Raw genomic sequence first — 16,924 nt, 5'->3', positions numbered from 1 at the left:
AGAAACATGTTTTGGGAATTAAAATGAATAGTTTACAAAATCGAAATAATTATAAAAGTTGCGCATGTTTTGAAAAAAATCAATCTCTTCTTCTTTTTTTTCTAACGTAAAGTGTATTTAAATCATCCTCCTTTTGAATTTATATTGTCACACCAAATATTTATTATTACACAATAAATAATATTTCTTCTCCTTCTTGCTTCATCTTATTCATTATTCCCTTTTATTTCTTTTCCTTCTAGTAGGGTTGGATAGAGCATATGAGTTACCCTTTCCTTTGTTGTTCTTATTTTTCTTTAGAGAGTTTCTATTGCCACACCAACTTTTACTAATAGCACTCAAGATTTGTGTTAATTCTTTGATGATTTACATATGAATTAGGGTGTTGTTAGCAAAAGTTAGTTTGACAATAGACTCTCTCTCTCTCTCTCTCTCTCAATTTGTCTAGTTTGAAAAATAGGGAATGCCACCATCCCACTCTCTTTATATTTCTTTATTTTTCATCCTCATTTGGTGGAGTGGTTGGGACAGAGTTGTGCATATAAAGAGAATAAAACAGTTCAATAATATTCGACATGTCCCACTATGATATTCCCACAAAGATGTCTACCTTTTACGAAAAGGAGGGGGAAGCAACAAAGTCAGTCAAGATTGTTGGCGTTTTTTTTCTTTTTTGGTTATTTCTTATAATCAAAATTTAATATTTATAATCTAAACAATACTTTTAGATTGAATGTAAATTAACCAACTTAAAATAGAAAAGATAATAATTATTATGAGTACAAAAGTCTAGCCCAGCCTTCAATCTCTGTCCCTCTTCTTCCAATAGATTGTAGAAATCTTCTATTCAACTCCTTTCACCAGTGTGAGACTTGTAAGCACTTAGACGATCAAGTTAAGCAGAATTTTGGCATACCTTTGCCTTTATATGTCCCCCTTTTTTAAGAATGAAGTGTTGGGAGTGTATCATAGAGAGTTCTAAAACTATTGTGCTCTCACAAGCTGACTCAGGGTCAAATGGACATGTTGGCATATGGTCGGATCTACGATGCCCATTCTTGAATGATGTAAGTAGATATTAGTTAGTTACTTTACAAGCAAGGATAGGTTACCTGCCTCATTTGGTAAGCAATTTTAAAAAAAAAATTTGTTTTGATAAGAAAACTTGTCTTTAATGAGTTTAGTAATTCACTGCTAATGAGATTTGAATCTAAGTATCTGGTATCATCACCCAAAGACTTGTCAGAGTTAACTCTTCGTTAGAGCGATGTCACTGTAATCATTCTTGTCAGATTGCATGCACGAGTAAGTGAATTACCCTAACTATTAAAGTGGTAAATGAATACTTATAAAAAAAAATTAAAGTGGTAAATGAATCAGTTAACAATCAACAATACTTTTGATTACAGATTTATGAACTCCTAAGACTCTTGTAACCTTTCACTCGATTATGTGATAATGTGATCGAACTTTCCCTACTCCAACAATTATTTTAAAACTAATGATGGTCAATGTTCTTTTTCAGGCACCTCCCATACGTTGCTTGAATGACGGTTACAAAATCATAAATCTATTTCTTGTGTATCTTGAAGTGAAGGATCTACAAGTATGTGATGGGGGCATTTATTTGAAAAAAGAGCATACCACTCTTATTTTATATATAAATATATTTAAAAATTATATAAACCGATTTTATGATATACTCATTCGACTCGTGATGACTTGGATGAGTCAACTCGTTCTAGGTAGGTGAAGAGGCTAGGCGAGACCGAGACCGAGACCGAGACGAGACCAGAAAATCATCGTCCAGGGGCCAAACAGAAAGTAAAAAACATATAACAGATGTTTTGTTTTCTGTGCTCTTGGTCTCAAGTCTCGACAATGGAACCTTGCACCATATCTGTTCGAGAAATAAGTTCAGTCGATTGCCTTCTTTTCGGTAGACCTCTCTCTCTCTCTCTCTCTCTCTCTCTTCCCTAAAATACAAATTTGATTGATTTGATCCTCTTGTTTAACAGATCTCAATGACACTTTGTACTCGTCAGAGATGGGAATTGGAGACGCCTTCGAGAGAAATATCGAAGGTGAATGCATTAATGATCTGTATAATCGATTTTTTTTTTCTAGAAAAATCATCTATAAAGCTCAATAAATGTCTAGTGATTCAGTTCCTCTTTCATCTCTCTCTAGATTTTCTTGTGGAGAAATGCGGAATTGCAGAAGAAAAAGCTTCAAATTTTCGGGAAGAACTTTTCAGAGCTTATGGAACTACTCTTGCTGGCCTACAAGTAACTTCTCTCTGTAACTGAAATGAAAAGAACACAAAAACTAGTACTTTTTTCCTGAAAAATCACGGTTGTTTTTTCAGGCTATAGGCTTCGATGTCGATGGGGACGATTACCACGAGTAAGCATTTGCATGAAAGATAAATAAAAAGCCCTAATTTCTTCTTCCATTGAAAGATTGCTTCTTGTTCTTCCAGTTTCGTGCACGGAAGATTGCCATACGAATCGATCAAACCAGATCCTATGCTACAAAGCCTTCTGCGAAGCATCAAACCAAGGAAACTCGTAATCTAAACTTTAAACTCGTCTCCTAATTAGAATTCGATTTTCTTCAAATCGAAAAATATCCTATTTTATATTTTTGCAGCTTTTCACAAATTCACGCAGAAACCATACGATTGAGATTCTCCAAAGGCTTGGATTGCACGATTGCTTCGATCAAATCATCAGCTTGGAGACTTTAAATCCAAATCTCTTTCTTCTCAACAAATCCCTTCGATCCAATGAATCTACCGTTGTTATGAAGCCGTCGATCGACGCCATGAAGATCGCTCTGAATGTTGCGGCAGTTGAACCTCATCATGTGGTACGCCGCCGAAAGATGTTATAATTCTCTCATCTCTTCCGTTGTTTTACCCATAATTTGACTATAAAAATATTGATTTCTCACTATCTCAGCTGTTTCTGGACGATGACGAAGAGAATATTGCCGCCGGAAAAGCTCTGGGATTTCTCACCGTACTGGTATTTTTTTCCCCTTCAATTTTGGCTCTGTATTCATCTCGTTAGACACAGATTTTAACTCGTGCGAGTCATCGCGTCTCGTCAACTTAAACATTTAACTCGATTTACAATTATTTTTTAACATATATAAACTAAATAATTTATTATTATTATTATAAATAAGGTCGATTAGGAGATACTTAGTCATAAGATTTATTTTTTATTTAGATTATAAATATTTTAATTATAAAAAAAATAGTTATTTTGGAAAAAAAAACATATAAAAATTGGGTTGATTGGACGAATCATTTTTTTATTATAATTTGATTTAGAGTTATTTATTAATATATGTTAGTCACAAGATTAAACTTTTATATAGAATATAAAATATTTCAATTATAAAAAAAAAATAGTTATTTTAACAAATAAAAACACACAAAAATTGGGTTCGACTCCATCCGTGTTTTTAAAAATATCGTCTGATTTGTCTTGTTTATCAAATGGGACAGTGTGATGGTTGATTCTCATTGAAAATTCATCTCGTTCTTAAGTGATTCTGAGATGACTCAGGTTAGAAAGATTTGGAATCTTAGAATAAATTGCTCCAACTTTTTTTCCAAAAATTTGTTTTAAAATTTGAAAAACGACTCCGCGTTGATGTTCACTTGTGGAATAAAGTGGACAACTCAAACCGCCTTTTTACGAATCAATAAATTCATATATTTAATCTTTTAAAATTTAAAAATACATCTATAATGTTTTTCCATAAGTGAGTGTTGAATAAAGCATAACTCCACCCTCATTCTCACCTGATTCAAATTTTTTGGTCGACTCGATCAAGTTTCCAAGTCAATAGTTCAAAAAACAACTGAAACATAAAATAAAATTACTTTCTTTCTCATGTTTGAATCATTAAATTGGGAATTATATCTAATCTAATCCATCCGAAAAAAAAAAAAAAAAATAGCACACTGGTCTTGAAGTTGGGAGAATGGTTGGTACTCCATGGGGACCTTGTCCCATTATATGAAGTAAGAGAGGATGAGATGCATCCCTAAGGTGTGAAATCCACATTAATTCCATTCTCTTGGGCCATGCAGCTTTGCTTAATATATCTTTCTTCTTTTTTTGGGTAAGCTTGACTTGAATCCACAATGTGTCAAACCACCTGATCTATGGGTCTAAGCCCAGTTTTGAAATTTAGATGAATTTTGAAAAATTGATCACATTAGTTTTTATTTAAAAACTCTATTTTTTTGATAAACACAACAAATATAATTTAAACCAAAGATTAAAAAATATAAATATATATATATATATATAATTCATATTGTATATTATATTTATGTGTATGTAAAGAACATTTTAGAATTCTTTATTTTATTGATTGACCTTTTTATTGAATACTACCTTGATCTGATGTATTGTGTCCAATTGAAGATAGAGAATTGCATCTAATCTCTTGTTAACTTAAGTTCCCAGTTAAATGCAATGTTAATTGTCTAAGATGCCGTTGCCAGATGCATGCAAGTGTAGCATAATTGGTTAGGAAATCAAATTAAGCAACTCACACATATCCATAGTGAAAGTTCAAACATCTTGAGTGTTGGAAAAACTAAAGTATGGAAAGTATGCATCTTATGGTTTACCAAGTGTATTTGGCTCGGATTATGTATATAATAATACATTCACATGTATGTTTGATCGAGACAAGATCATCATATCTTACATACACCATATATACCAACTATAAAATGAGATGTCAAGTCTCATCCTCAGTTGGGATCATTTCAGCCAAGATGAGCATGTCTTCTGCGTACAATCCTTTATGTATCTAATATTCAATCATGTTCAATGAACTTTTTACCAATTTCATGAACCTAAATACCCCTTCAACATTGGTTCTGCACGAATAAATATTTTTATATTCAACAAGGGTGATCTTAATTTTTATGATGATGATCTCTATGGTGCGGGATCTTCATCACAAAAAATCAGTAGGACAAAACGTTGGCTTCTTTCATTGACTGTTGAGCGAGCTTGACCCATGTAAAATATACACAAATTCCAAATGGGTATCTTAAAATTAGGACTTCTATAGCTTCATCCCACACGGTTGAGTCTCTCCATCAAAAAAATGGTAAGGATGAGAGGAAAAACACAAATTTCGATGTCATCTTTCCAGGGATTGATACGCTTTTGCCTAGTGAGACATTTTTATTCAGAACCCTAGAATCACCACTGTCAGGTTGATGGAGAGCCTCAACCTACCGGTGTTTTCCTAAAAAGTACTACCCTCAACTAAAACCCCTATTGTTGTGGCACCGTGAAGGTAGGTAAACGAATGAAAAGCAAAGAAGCCGATTATGCGGTGGAGAGCCTCACGAGTCTCAAAGAAGTGATTCCAGAAATATGGGTGCACGGAGTTCACAGTTGACAAAAATTATGTAGCAAACGCAAATTTGATTCCATCCTCCAAAAAGAATATTTATCAGTGCTTAAGCTGTTTGTTTTAACGGAAAAAAGGATTTAGGTATGACGATGGCGCTATAACCCAAGAATGATGTACCAAGATCGATGTGTTCAATGAAACTTGAGTTTTGATACCATGTAAAATATGATTTTATTGATATTTCTCAGATGATTTTTACATTAACTAGGAGTGTCAATGGGTCTGTTCCTATGTATATTAGAACCATAATCACTATATTTTATCGGTTCCGATTCTTGTTAATTTCGATTTCGATTTTGATTTCAAAATAAGTGGAATAGGAACCGGAATCGTCAAAAATCATGGGTACCTATCGGTTCCAATTCTCAAGAATCGAATGAGAAAAATTAATTCAAAATCATTATATAAAAAAATTCCTTCTAAAAATTAACATATTATTTGTAAAGTATCAACTTAATAATAATTTATTCCACTAAAATGACGATTTAATGACGTTTATTTTCAAAAATTAAAATTGATCTCCTTTTCAAGTAATAAATTTAAAAAGAAATGAGTCATTTTAAGTTCAAATATTTAATTTATATGAAATTTGAAAAATTATATATCATATATGTTACTTTTAAAATATAGGATAACTTTCAATCATGTCTAATGTAAAATAAATTGGTTCTAGCTACTTGCAGATACCCATTGGATAGAAGCTAATGGTTCTAGTTCCTATCGGTTCAATTCTATATTAGACCTGACTTTAATCGGTTCCAATAAAAAGGGAATCAGAACTGGGGTTTTCGATTTTGGTTTCGGTTCGATTCTGGATAAATGGGTACTTATTGACACCCCTAATATAAACCCTAATAGGGTATTTATCGAGATTACATCAACCAAGATATATAGAAACCAGCCTAATATAATATTCTAGAATACCCTAATTGATATCTTATAAATATCAATAAATATTCTATAATATCCTCGTCACAACCTTCTATTTGTGAGGAGATACATTGACAATGTTACAATGTATCTCATGAACCTTAAAACAATGCATCTTATTCTTTAATGGTATTATATATGATTACTTGAGATTTCTATTGTTTCCAAATATTAAGTTTGTAGTTCGTTAGATATGCCACTTTATAACAAAGAGAGGTCAAGTGATTTGCAAAATTCCATTGTTCTAGTATTAAGCAAGTCTAAGCCTGATAACGAATTAAGATGTCCCCAACTCCAAGTTCATGACACAAGTGTGGGTATATGCCAGGGGACAGTGGGTCCATATATGGGCTTCGGTCAACCGGGTGTCTATAAGAGATAAGGGCTCTGTAACAAGAATATGTCAAACTTCGCAAGTTGGTAAGATAAGTGAAAAGTGTTCTCACGGCTTATGTTAGACTTTTTTAGAACCCAACTTCACGATTTACTTTTAATAAGGGGCTTTATCCTACCACATCGGTAGTCTATTCCCTCGTTTCCTTTTTCAATTAAGTAATTCAACTCTGATCTCTTACCAACGTCTCTACTGTATAGCCCATATTTCCTCCAATATTAATCGGTTTCCCAAACCTTTAACAAAACCACTCCGAATCTCCCTCTCTCACCTCATCTTCACCATTGATGTCTTTGACGGATGTGATTGTCACATTTTCACTCTACCCAAGGTTGTAATGGATAGCGGTGTTTTTCGATTCGACCTCAATGATGTGTGGTGAAAATGGATCAACGTTGTCATCATGGGTAGAAGAGAAATGAGGGTGAGATGGACTGTGGTGTTGAAAGGGTGGAAAGGTGTTTTGTTGTTGATGGATTGTAATAAGGGAAAAGGAAGGATTATTGGTGGAGAGAAGGAGAGATGGTTCTCAGAGGATATACATGGCCTGGTTGTTGCTGTGCTAACGGAGGAAGAACAAGTGGTCTTGTAGCAGAGTTAGGGTTAATGTTTTGTGATGGTGATCATGATGATGATGAGAAGATGATTAAGCTGAGTATTGGTATTTTGATTGTAATTCATTGGAGATATTTGAATGTTGTTGATGCTCTTAATATTTACAGCATTTTCTTCTCCCTTCTTCAGATGTTTAACTTTATGTGCCTTTAAGTTTTACTTTTGTCTACCAAAACAATGTAGTATTTTTTTGTTTTGTTTTTCTCGCATGTAACTAATATTCACACATTGAAGCATTTTCCATGTAAAAACAAGTATCATGATATTCCTTGTGTGAGTTGATATGCTTTTATTAGTAATTTTGGTTTCAATTTATTTTATTTCTACTTTGAAAGTGAATATTCATTAATTCAATTGTTTAGCTTTAATCAGTCCAAAGTAACCATTTACTAGGATTTCAATTGGAATATATTTCCAAGTTCAAACACATCAGAGAACCTTCTTCACATGCAAACTGATTTGAATATTATGGAGAGAGTTCATGAACAATAAGAATCCAAACATTTTTTAAGTTACACAAAAAATATCAGTCTGAATTGAAGAGATATTATAATTTATAAGATGGAGAAAGAAGAAGATCAGACTCTAGCTCCAAGCAAAGTCATCAAGAAATCCTTGTAATCTCCTGAAGTGTCGTCGGCGACTGCATTGTCGAGGCTAGTTTTGTTAATGTTGTAATACTCTCCTCTAATCTTCATCATGTCAATCTCTGCCCTACTAACTATAGCTCTGCTTAGTGAATCTTCGTCTGTTCCTATCCCCGCAATTGAAGCCCTCACCACCTAACAAACAACAACAACAAAAACATTATTTTCTTATTATTATGATGAGAACAAGCTTAATATTTTAGTGAAGAATTCTTCTGTACTCTGCAATCACCTCTGCAAAGTGTTTTTCAGGCGCATCAATGCACTGAACCACCAATTGCAAGATAGACTCCAAATCATTGCTCCCACATCTCTTAATATCCTATAAAATAAAGAACTTATGAAGGATTGTTGAAGTGGTTGACTTGATAGTCTTGAATTTTACTTATTAACCTTGATAGTTTACTGTTAGTTTAATAACTTGACACCCTTGTTCCCAAAAAATGGTCTGGTCTTGAATACCCTCGTTTTAATAACTTGTTTAATAGGGAGCAGGAGAGGTACCTGGTCCATGGCAATCCCATAGTTTTGTGTGTAACACTGGAATGTTGCTCTTAATTGGGAATAGTTCCTAGTGGATAGTATCCACACCAGATCATCATCATCCAACTGCTTCTTTTCTATGGCTTCTCGAAGCTTAGATGCCTCTGACTTCGCGATGTTCTCATCCACGACTTCCCCATCAAACCTGTACGATCCCACTAACCCCAGAAGAATCTGCATCATCATCGTAACAACAAATTTTGAATCGATCACAAGTTGGTGGCAGGACTGAAAATGGATGTGATCAGATCCAATCATTGTGCCAAAAAAAAATTTCAATGCATGGGTTAGAAATTTCGCAACTGGCTGATTTTTTTCTGAGGATGAGGAGATCATCCTCACCAAATATCATCGGCCAATTCCAAAACTTCTAATCCTAGTTTACAAGTTGAAGAATTGTGGATGGTCCGATTTTTGTAAACCACATTTTTGTTAACTTCTAACCCATACATTGAAAAAATGTTTGGCTCTCTTTAGGGCCTCAAACGCCACCTTATATATAATATATACGTGTGTGAGGGGTGGTGGGAGAGCTATTCAAGGGACATAAGTAAACACAATCATTTTTCAAAACATGGGTTAGAAGTTTCGGATTGAGATGATTTTTTGTGAGAAGATCATCCTCACAAAAAATCAGCCCAATTTGAAACTTCACTTTTGATCACTGAAAAAAATCTCATCTTGAAATGAAAAACATTCCAAAGATTTCTATTTGACAAAATGAAAAATATTTTGAGCACGTAAGTGTCAATCCTGGATTTCATAGAATCACGGGACGCCATGCACATTGAGGCCATCCCAAATTTATGAAACACCAACGTTAGGAAAGCCCTCAATACACGTGTCCTCCATTATGTAAAATCCCGAATTGACTTATGTATGCAAAAAAAAAAAAAAAAAATTCTCAAAATCGGTGGTTCCACCCGTTCTTTAAAAAAGAATGCTTCATTCAAAGATTGTGGTTCTATCTAAATGGAACCGATTTTATCAGACTCTAGACAGATCGTGTCGGACCACTGGTTCAATTGGAGTCTTCTCTTTTTACCTTTCTAAGGGAAGTGGTCGCATTGCAGGCAACGTCTTCTTCAAGTGAAGAGTTAAAGAGAGTGCAGTAGGATTTCCTCACAGCCATCAAATGGTGCGGAGATGACGCACATGCCATCTCTAGGATTACACGGAGGTGATCCACACCCTTGTTCTTCTTCTTTAAAGCCTCGTTCGCAAGTTTTGCATCTCTTTCAGGAGGATCCAGTGTCCACCATATCACTGCTTTCTGTTTATTAATTATATCAAAATGTCCATAATATATTATAGGCTATCATAACAAATTATATTTTTAATTTATTAATATGTATATTCTAGAGATGTGTGTAGGACTAGGATCTGATACAGATTAATAGATTCATCAAGCACAAACAGTTATGAAACACAGTACAACTTCTCAAAAAATTTGATGATGTACACATCATAGTATCATATATTCAAACAAGGGAAAATTCTCAAAAGGATAGAAAAAAATTGAAAATTTTCGAAAATGGTACACTATTCATTTTAATTCAAAAAAAAAAAAAAACTAAATTACCATTTTCAGAATTAAAATACTTTCACTAAACATTCTTATTCTATAAAACAGTAAAAACTTTCCGGTTTTAATTAAGTAAAACTGTTTTTTTTTTTTTTAAAGTAAATTTATTATAACGTAAAAAAAAAAAATTATCGATATCAGAATTAAAATGAACAATGTGTCATTTTGGTAATTTTTCAATTTTTAGCCTATGTTTTGGTAAAACGCCTTCAAATAAAGCCCGAATAGATCAAGACAGACCCATTCGATGAATCATATTGGTTCTTCTAACCCCTTGTCCCCATGTCACATTGAAGACGGGTGAGCAAGAGAAGGGGTGAAAAATGAGAAAAATATAATTTCACTTATTCACAGATTCATTGCTACGTGCACAATCATGATCTTAAATTTTTTTTTTTTCTTGAAAATAGAATAAAAATATATTTAGAAAAAGAAAAAAAAAAAAAAAGTTAAAATGAGGGGAATGGATGTACTCTGAAATCACCAGAGAGCTCGGATTGGAGGCGATCAATGAGGGATTCGTTGTACAGCTGTTGATAAGTGTCTCTAATCTTCCTTCTCTGAATCGCATTCCTGTGACCTAGTACCCATATGATGGCCTTCTCGTCGGTTCCCCATCCTAACACCATTTTAATACCGTACATCGTAACCACACCATATCAAAATTCTTCATCTCTAATCACAGAAAGAAGAAGATTTAAACGAGAGAGAGAGAGAGGGAGAAATACATACGGACCTTCGAAAGCTTTTCTGAGTCGCTCACTATCTTGGGTTGGAGAAGGAACTACGTCTGGTACTCTAATCGAACCCATTTTCCTTATTTTTTTTAAAGATTTTTCACTCAGAATCGAAATAAAGAGTAGTAAAATAAAACATTGATAGAAGAAACTATAGGCAGATCTGTTTTCTGTTTTTTCATTAATAATTAATTGAGAAAAATATTGAAGTTCAATAATGAGAAAAACGTCAAGTTTTCTGTTATCTTTTGCTCTTTCTGTTTTCTTTTCTCTCGCTCATTCAAGACGCTCTTTATACTTGGCTAAAGATAAGGAATAGTGGTTTGACTGAAATACCCTTCTAATTTACTACACCCTCTACTCTTTGGAAAATCCAGTCAAATTTCTAACGGAATAGTATTAGAGAGAGATTGGGTCGGATCGGATTCAAAAACCGATTTACTGTGATTGGATCAAGGATATGTTTATTCCGGATCAACGATACCGGATGGGCCCCATCCAATAAAATGTGGAAAAGTATTCAAATTTGTATTTTGTCTTGTTTAAATTTATGATTTAGTTTATTTATATTTTGTATATCGAATCAGGTTTGATCCCATTATTAATAGTCCTAATACTGGCCCAATGAATAAGCCTATATAACATACATTAGGTTTAAAAAATTGATCAAAGTCTTGTACTGTATTAAATCTTTTTAGTCAATTTATACTAAATAATTATTATTTGGATAAATTGTCATTTCGTGAGCTAAATTTGATGAAATTCTAATTTTACATTTTAATTCCCAAAGATATCACAAGTTTTCAAGTGACGATCTCGCTAATATAAAGTAGTGAAATTGCTGATTTTTTTCTACTTTAAAGTGACCATCTTGTAGGTTTTTCAAGTGACAATCTCCTTTATAAAAAAAAAAAAAAAAAAAAACCCGAATATGCGAGATCATCATTTAAATAACCAACAAAATTGTCACTTCAGAAAAAAAAAAAGAAAAAAAAGAAGCAATTCTACTATTTTATATTAAAGATACCGTCACTTAGAAAAATCGATGATATTATTATTCACGTTTTGAGAAATTTCTCTTATTATTTTCTATTATAAGGTGGATGAGTATATGCTACATCATAACATCTTATTTTTATGTAACTTATAAATATTTATATTAAATTTGATAATCTTAGATCAAAATACATCTCTCAAATATTTTAATTCGTTATTTTAATAAATTTGACCAGTATTTCAAAAGGGCCACCGATTGCTGCAAAGGACATTCTCATTCGTTATGTTGCCTTCAGGGGATAGAGCTTGGATTTTACTCTCATGGGGGCAATCAAGAGCCCAATATATATATATATATATATATATATTATATATATATATATATATATATAGGGTGGGGTTCCGCAGACACATAAAGCTACTCATAAAGCTACAACGTTTTTGTCTTATATGGTTAAAAAGGTTGGAATGGGCTGATTTTTTATGAGGGTGATCTCTGTGGTGAGGGGATCATCCTTGCAAAAAATCATTACATTCCAAAACTTCTACCCCATCAAAAGTGATTTACAAAAATTGGATTGTCTAAAAATTTTTAACTTGTAAACATGTGGCTAGAAATTTCATAATGGACTGATTTTTGACAAGGAGGATCTCCTCATCATAGAGATCATTCTCACAAAAAATCCGTCCATTCCAAACATTTTTGTCCATATAAGACAAAATACATTGTAGCTTTATGAGTATACGGATCCTAATCCATATATATATATATATATATATATATATATATATGGGGTCCCATTCAGCAACAAACATTTTGGCAAACATTTTTCAAAACATGGGTTAGAGGTTTTGGAATGGGCTGATTTTTGGTGAGGATGATCTCTATCCTCACAAAAAATCAGCCCATTCCAAAACTTCTAACCCCATGTTTACAAGTTGAAAAATCGTGGACCGTCCATTTTTTGTAAATCATTTTTGATGGGAAGATCATCATCACCAAAAATCAGCCCATTCCAAAACCTCTAACCCATGTTTTGAAAAATGTTTTGCCAAAATGTTTGTTGCTGAACATTTCCCATATATATATATTATATATATATAATATATATAGGGTCCCTTTCAGCAACAAACATTTTGGCAAAACATTTTTCAAAACATGGGTTAGAGGTTTTGGAATTGGCTGATTTTTGGTGAGGATGATCTCTACACCTTAGAGATCATCCTCACCAAAAATCAGCCCATTCCAAAACTTCTAGCCCTATGTTTACAAGTTGAAAAATCGTGGACCGTCCATTTTTTGTAAATCATTTTTGATGGGTTAGAAGTTTTGGAATGAGCTGATTTTTGGTGATGATGATCTCCTCACCGTAGAGATCATCCTCACCAAAAATCAGCTCATTCCAAAACTTCTAACCTATATTTTGAAAAATGTTTTGCCAAAATGTTTGTCAAAATGTTTGTTGCTGAACATTTCCCATATATATATATATAATATTATGCAATAAATAGAGGAAAATTTTTTTTTTTGTAGGGGCAATGACAACGGATTTTGTTATCCGTCGCTCCCATTTTCCCCAACGTAAATCAGCCATTGATTGCCTTCATCTAGGTCTGAGTTTTAATAGCAAGTGTGTTTAAAGTACATATTACATAAGATTGCAAACCTATGATATCAGTGCTGGAATAGGTGGTTAGGATTAAACCACGTGGCTGATTGATTTTCAAGGTGCATGTTACACGTGCTACACGTCTTAGTAGCGGACAACAAAGTTTACTCAATAAACCTAATCATGATCCACTAAGTCAAGAATAGAGATTATGTTAGGTTGGAGTTGGTTGTCTATCTTTATTTTATTTCTTGAGATTTTGTTATCCAGAAGAAGATAATGTACAGGCTGTCGATCGAATAAAAATCGTTGAATGATGAGGATAGTAGTTGTGACTTGTGATTGGATATACACATGCGTTTCACGCCCAAGTTTATAAATAATAATTGCTCTCTGCAGACACAGACATGCCAACTAATGATAACTGATCTGGTAGGATTTTTTTTCTGAAAAGGTAAAAACTGAAAATTGTAGATTGGGACCCATTACTTATGCATCCATTGTCTTTTTATATCTGGCCACTCTTCAACTTGTCTAAATCTATCAGTGCCCTCATAAATAATTGAAGATTCGCGCGATCCAGAACGGTGTCCCAACGTTAGGTGTTCACGTGATACAGTTTTGTTGAAATTCAAATACTTGAGATTAAGAGGCTTAAAAACCAACTAAAACGTGTAATATATAGACTTATAATCTATTTTATAAGAACGGAACTGAGCTTTAATTGAATTAGTAAGAGCTCCTCAACTATTTTAAATTTAGACATCATACCTTGGACAGTCAATAATGGTGCCATCCCATCTATCATTCATTAGTGTAAATCTTATAAGAATGAATTTTCTGATTCGTTCAACTAAGAGAATCTCAAGAACAAATGGGCAGTGTTCTACGTGCTGCATCATCATTAAGGACAATTTGTTTATTTTCTTTATTGGATTTTCACTTTTTTGAGAGTGTTTATAAGTTTGTTCTAAAAACCCACCTTCTTCGAGATCCCTCCCTAAAATTCCTATGTTATCTTAGAGATTTGAGGATTGGGTAAGAAAAAAAAAAATTAATAGTTGGAGAATTTTGTTATAATGCTTTCCAATGAAATCCACTAATGTCTCAAAAGGTTTCTCTTTTCATCTAATAGATTTTAATTCAAAATATCAATTAAAAGAAATCCAAATTATGAATTTTGAAACAAAGAAATTCATAATGTTATATCATAAAAATAGTGTAAGAAATTCATTCTTCAAATAAAAATCATTAATTTCTTCTTTTTTTTCTCTAAATTACAAATCGTCAATATGATTGTAATAATTGTTTGAAATCTCGTGCAAGGAAAAAAGCTATCGTTTACAAGAGGGTTTATAAATACAAAGGGCTTTCGGGGTGAGGGGTATTTGGAAAAAGAAAGATTTATTAACTGGATTATTAAGTAAAATCTTAAAATTTTGGGGGCACATAGAAATAAAAACATATAGTATGGTCAACTAAGTAACCTACTGATATATATAAATCAGTTAAAATATAATAGGCCCCGTTGGCCATTATATTAAAGGCACTCCACACGATTCTCAATTATTTTTCCCAGTAATATGAGAAAGTCTTGTTTCACCATTGCATCATTGATTGCATGTATGATGTGAGATTTAGTTTAATGGGATATTTCAAATTAAATTATATGAAAAGAACATTAGTTCGTTGTATGTGGGATTAGGTTGAATGATATATTTCATAATAAATAATGTGAAAGGAACCAAATTCTACCGTTAATTATTATGTTCAAGAAAAAAAACTGTCAAACAAACCACGTTGCTCTGTCCCATATAGAAAACAAATATAATGTCCTAACAACTCGTACCATTACTTCGCTGTATAACATAAATAATTCATGATGCTATTGTGCCATGTCTTCGGATTGAGGATTTGTTTTATGAGAAGAAACGAGTTGATAAATTATTTGATCTATTTTATATCTACCATGTCCTTTGAGTATATATATATATATAGGGTCCCGTTCGGCACAAAACATTTTGACAAACATTTTTCGTGTGTTGGATAACAACGAAATGGGCGGTCAAGATTCAAATAACAGGTGATCGGGTTTAAGTGAAGGATTTTACAGCGCCATCCCTCAAAATTTTGTATATTAGTGCGTCCTCCCTGTCGATTTAAAAAAAAAAGAAAAACAGAGAGTGAGAACTCTCTCATTTCCTCTCTCGATAGAACCAAGTAGAAACCCCTCTTGCTCTCACTCTCTCATTCCTTGATTTTCTCATAAAACTATCTTACTCAAGTTCTCTCATTCTCGCTCTCGCAACTACCTCGACAGAACCATCTCTCTCGTTTGGCGATTCTCTGATTCTCTCACAAAACACGAATGGCTGACCTCCATCGACGAAGCACAAACGGCTGCAACTTCGACCTCTCTGCAACTCCATCGACGAAGCATGAACGCCTGGATCCTCGACCTCTCTGCAACTCCATCGACGAAAGAGAATGAGAGAGTAAGAGCGAGACTGAGAGAGAGTGAAAGACCGAGCAAGAACGAGAGAGATACCGAGAAAGAATGAGAGAGCTGGAGCGAGAGTGAGAGTGAGAGAGAGAGACTCGAGAGTGAGAACGAGAGAGGGTTCGACAGAGAAGAAAGGTAACAGAACCTTACTTCGTTCGGTTTGAAAGAGGAGAGGGGCGTCGCACTAAATACGATGAAAATGAGGGACGGCGCTGTAATTAACTTATAACTTTATAAAATAGTAAAATTAAATCTGATCCGTTCATTTACTTTAATTCTGACGGCTTAAAAATATTTGCCAAAATATTTGTCAAAATGTTTTGCGCTGAATGCCTCCCACATATATATATATATATATATATATATATATATATATATATATTATATATATATATATATATATATGGGGGCGGTTCAAGGGCCATATGAGAAGACATGAAAATTTTTCGTTTTTCAACATAAGAGTTAGAGGTTTTGGATTGAGCTGATTTTTTGCAAGGATGGTCACTATGATGAAAAGATCATCCTCACAAAAAATCAGTTCAATCAGAAACTTCTAAATCCATCAAAAGTGATTTACAAATTAGTGATAAAAATTGGTAAAAAATCGACGGTCCACATTCTAAATCACTTTTAATGGGGTTAGAAGTTTCAGGTTGGGCTGATTTTTTTTTTTTGGATGATCTTCCCATCATAGAGATCATCCTCACAAAAAATCAGCTCAATCCAAAATTTCTAACCCATATTTTAAAATTTTATTAAAAACGAAAGTTTCTACATATGTTTTCTCATATGGCCCTTGAACCTGACCCTATATATATATAGGGAAATGTTCAACAACAAACATTTTGGCAAAACATTTTTCAAAATCGTAGAAATCATCCTCACCAAAAACCAGCCCATT

The 16,924-nt window shown here is 33.3% G+C and overlaps 2 protein-coding genes and 1 pseudogene across 7 annotated transcripts; 2 read left to right on the top strand and 1 right to left on the bottom strand.

Annotated features, from left to right (window-relative positions):
• The first annotated feature begins 1,781 nt into the window (after positions 1-1,781).
• Positions 1,782-5,727, top strand: LOC147385249 (uncharacterized protein C24B11.05-like). Of its 4 annotated transcripts, none has more exons than XM_086423021.1 (8): positions 1,782-1,939; positions 2,019-2,084; positions 2,203-2,288; positions 2,369-2,406; positions 2,483-2,570; positions 2,653-2,871; positions 2,964-3,029; positions 5,341-5,727. In XM_086423021.1, the coding sequence occupies exons 1-8, from the start codon at positions 1,843-1,845 to the stop codon at positions 5,443-5,445; spliced, it is 765 nt and encodes a 254-aa protein (XP_086279147.1). In that variant the 5' UTR covers positions 1,782-1,842; the 3' UTR covers positions 5,446-5,727. The 4 variants fall into 4 exon arrangements, with proteins under 4 accessions (XP_086279147.1, XP_086279149.1, XP_086279146.1 ...); XM_086423023.1 differs by having other exon boundaries at positions 2,191-2,288; positions 5,345-5,727; XM_086423020.1 differs by having other exon boundaries at positions 2,191-2,288.
• Positions 5,728-6,583: 856 nt separating this feature from the next.
• LOC147385248 (uncharacterized) lies at positions 6,584-7,536 on the top strand (annotated as a pseudogene).
• Positions 7,537-7,833: 297 nt separating this feature from the next.
• Positions 7,834-11,187, bottom strand: ANNAT3 (annexin 3). 3 transcript variants are annotated; one of them, XR_015171844.1, is made up of 7 exons: positions 10,911-11,185; positions 10,648-10,793; positions 9,635-9,862; positions 8,551-8,763; positions 8,279-8,368; positions 7,896-8,181; positions 7,834-7,864 (listed from the first exon to the last, which is right to left on the bottom strand). XR_015171844.1 is itself a non-coding variant. In XM_086423019.1 (6 exons), the coding sequence occupies exons 1-6, from the start codon at positions 10,984-10,986 to the stop codon at positions 7,978-7,980; spliced, it is 957 nt and encodes a 318-aa protein (XP_086279145.1). In that variant the 5' UTR covers positions 10,987-11,174; the 3' UTR covers positions 7,834-7,977. The 3 variants fall into 3 exon arrangements, 2 of the variants coding, with proteins under 2 accessions (XP_086279145.1, XP_086279144.1); XM_086423019.1 differs by having other exon boundaries at positions 7,834-8,181; positions 10,911-11,174; XM_086423018.1 differs by lacking the exon at positions 8,279-8,368 and having other exon boundaries at positions 7,834-8,181; positions 10,911-11,187.
• Between the last annotated feature and the right edge of the window lie 5,737 nt (positions 11,188-16,924).

The sequence above is a fragment of the Akebia trifoliata genome, chromosome 14 (assembly GCF_017979445.1).
Source record: "Akebia trifoliata isolate Shusen 1 chromosome 14, ASM1797944v1, whole genome shotgun sequence".
Taxonomy (NCBI): Eukaryota; Viridiplantae; Streptophyta; class Magnoliopsida; order Ranunculales; family Lardizabalaceae; genus Akebia; species Akebia trifoliata.
The sequence above is the reverse complement of the archived record's forward strand: the minus strand, read 5'-3'. Positions and strand labels throughout refer to the sequence as shown.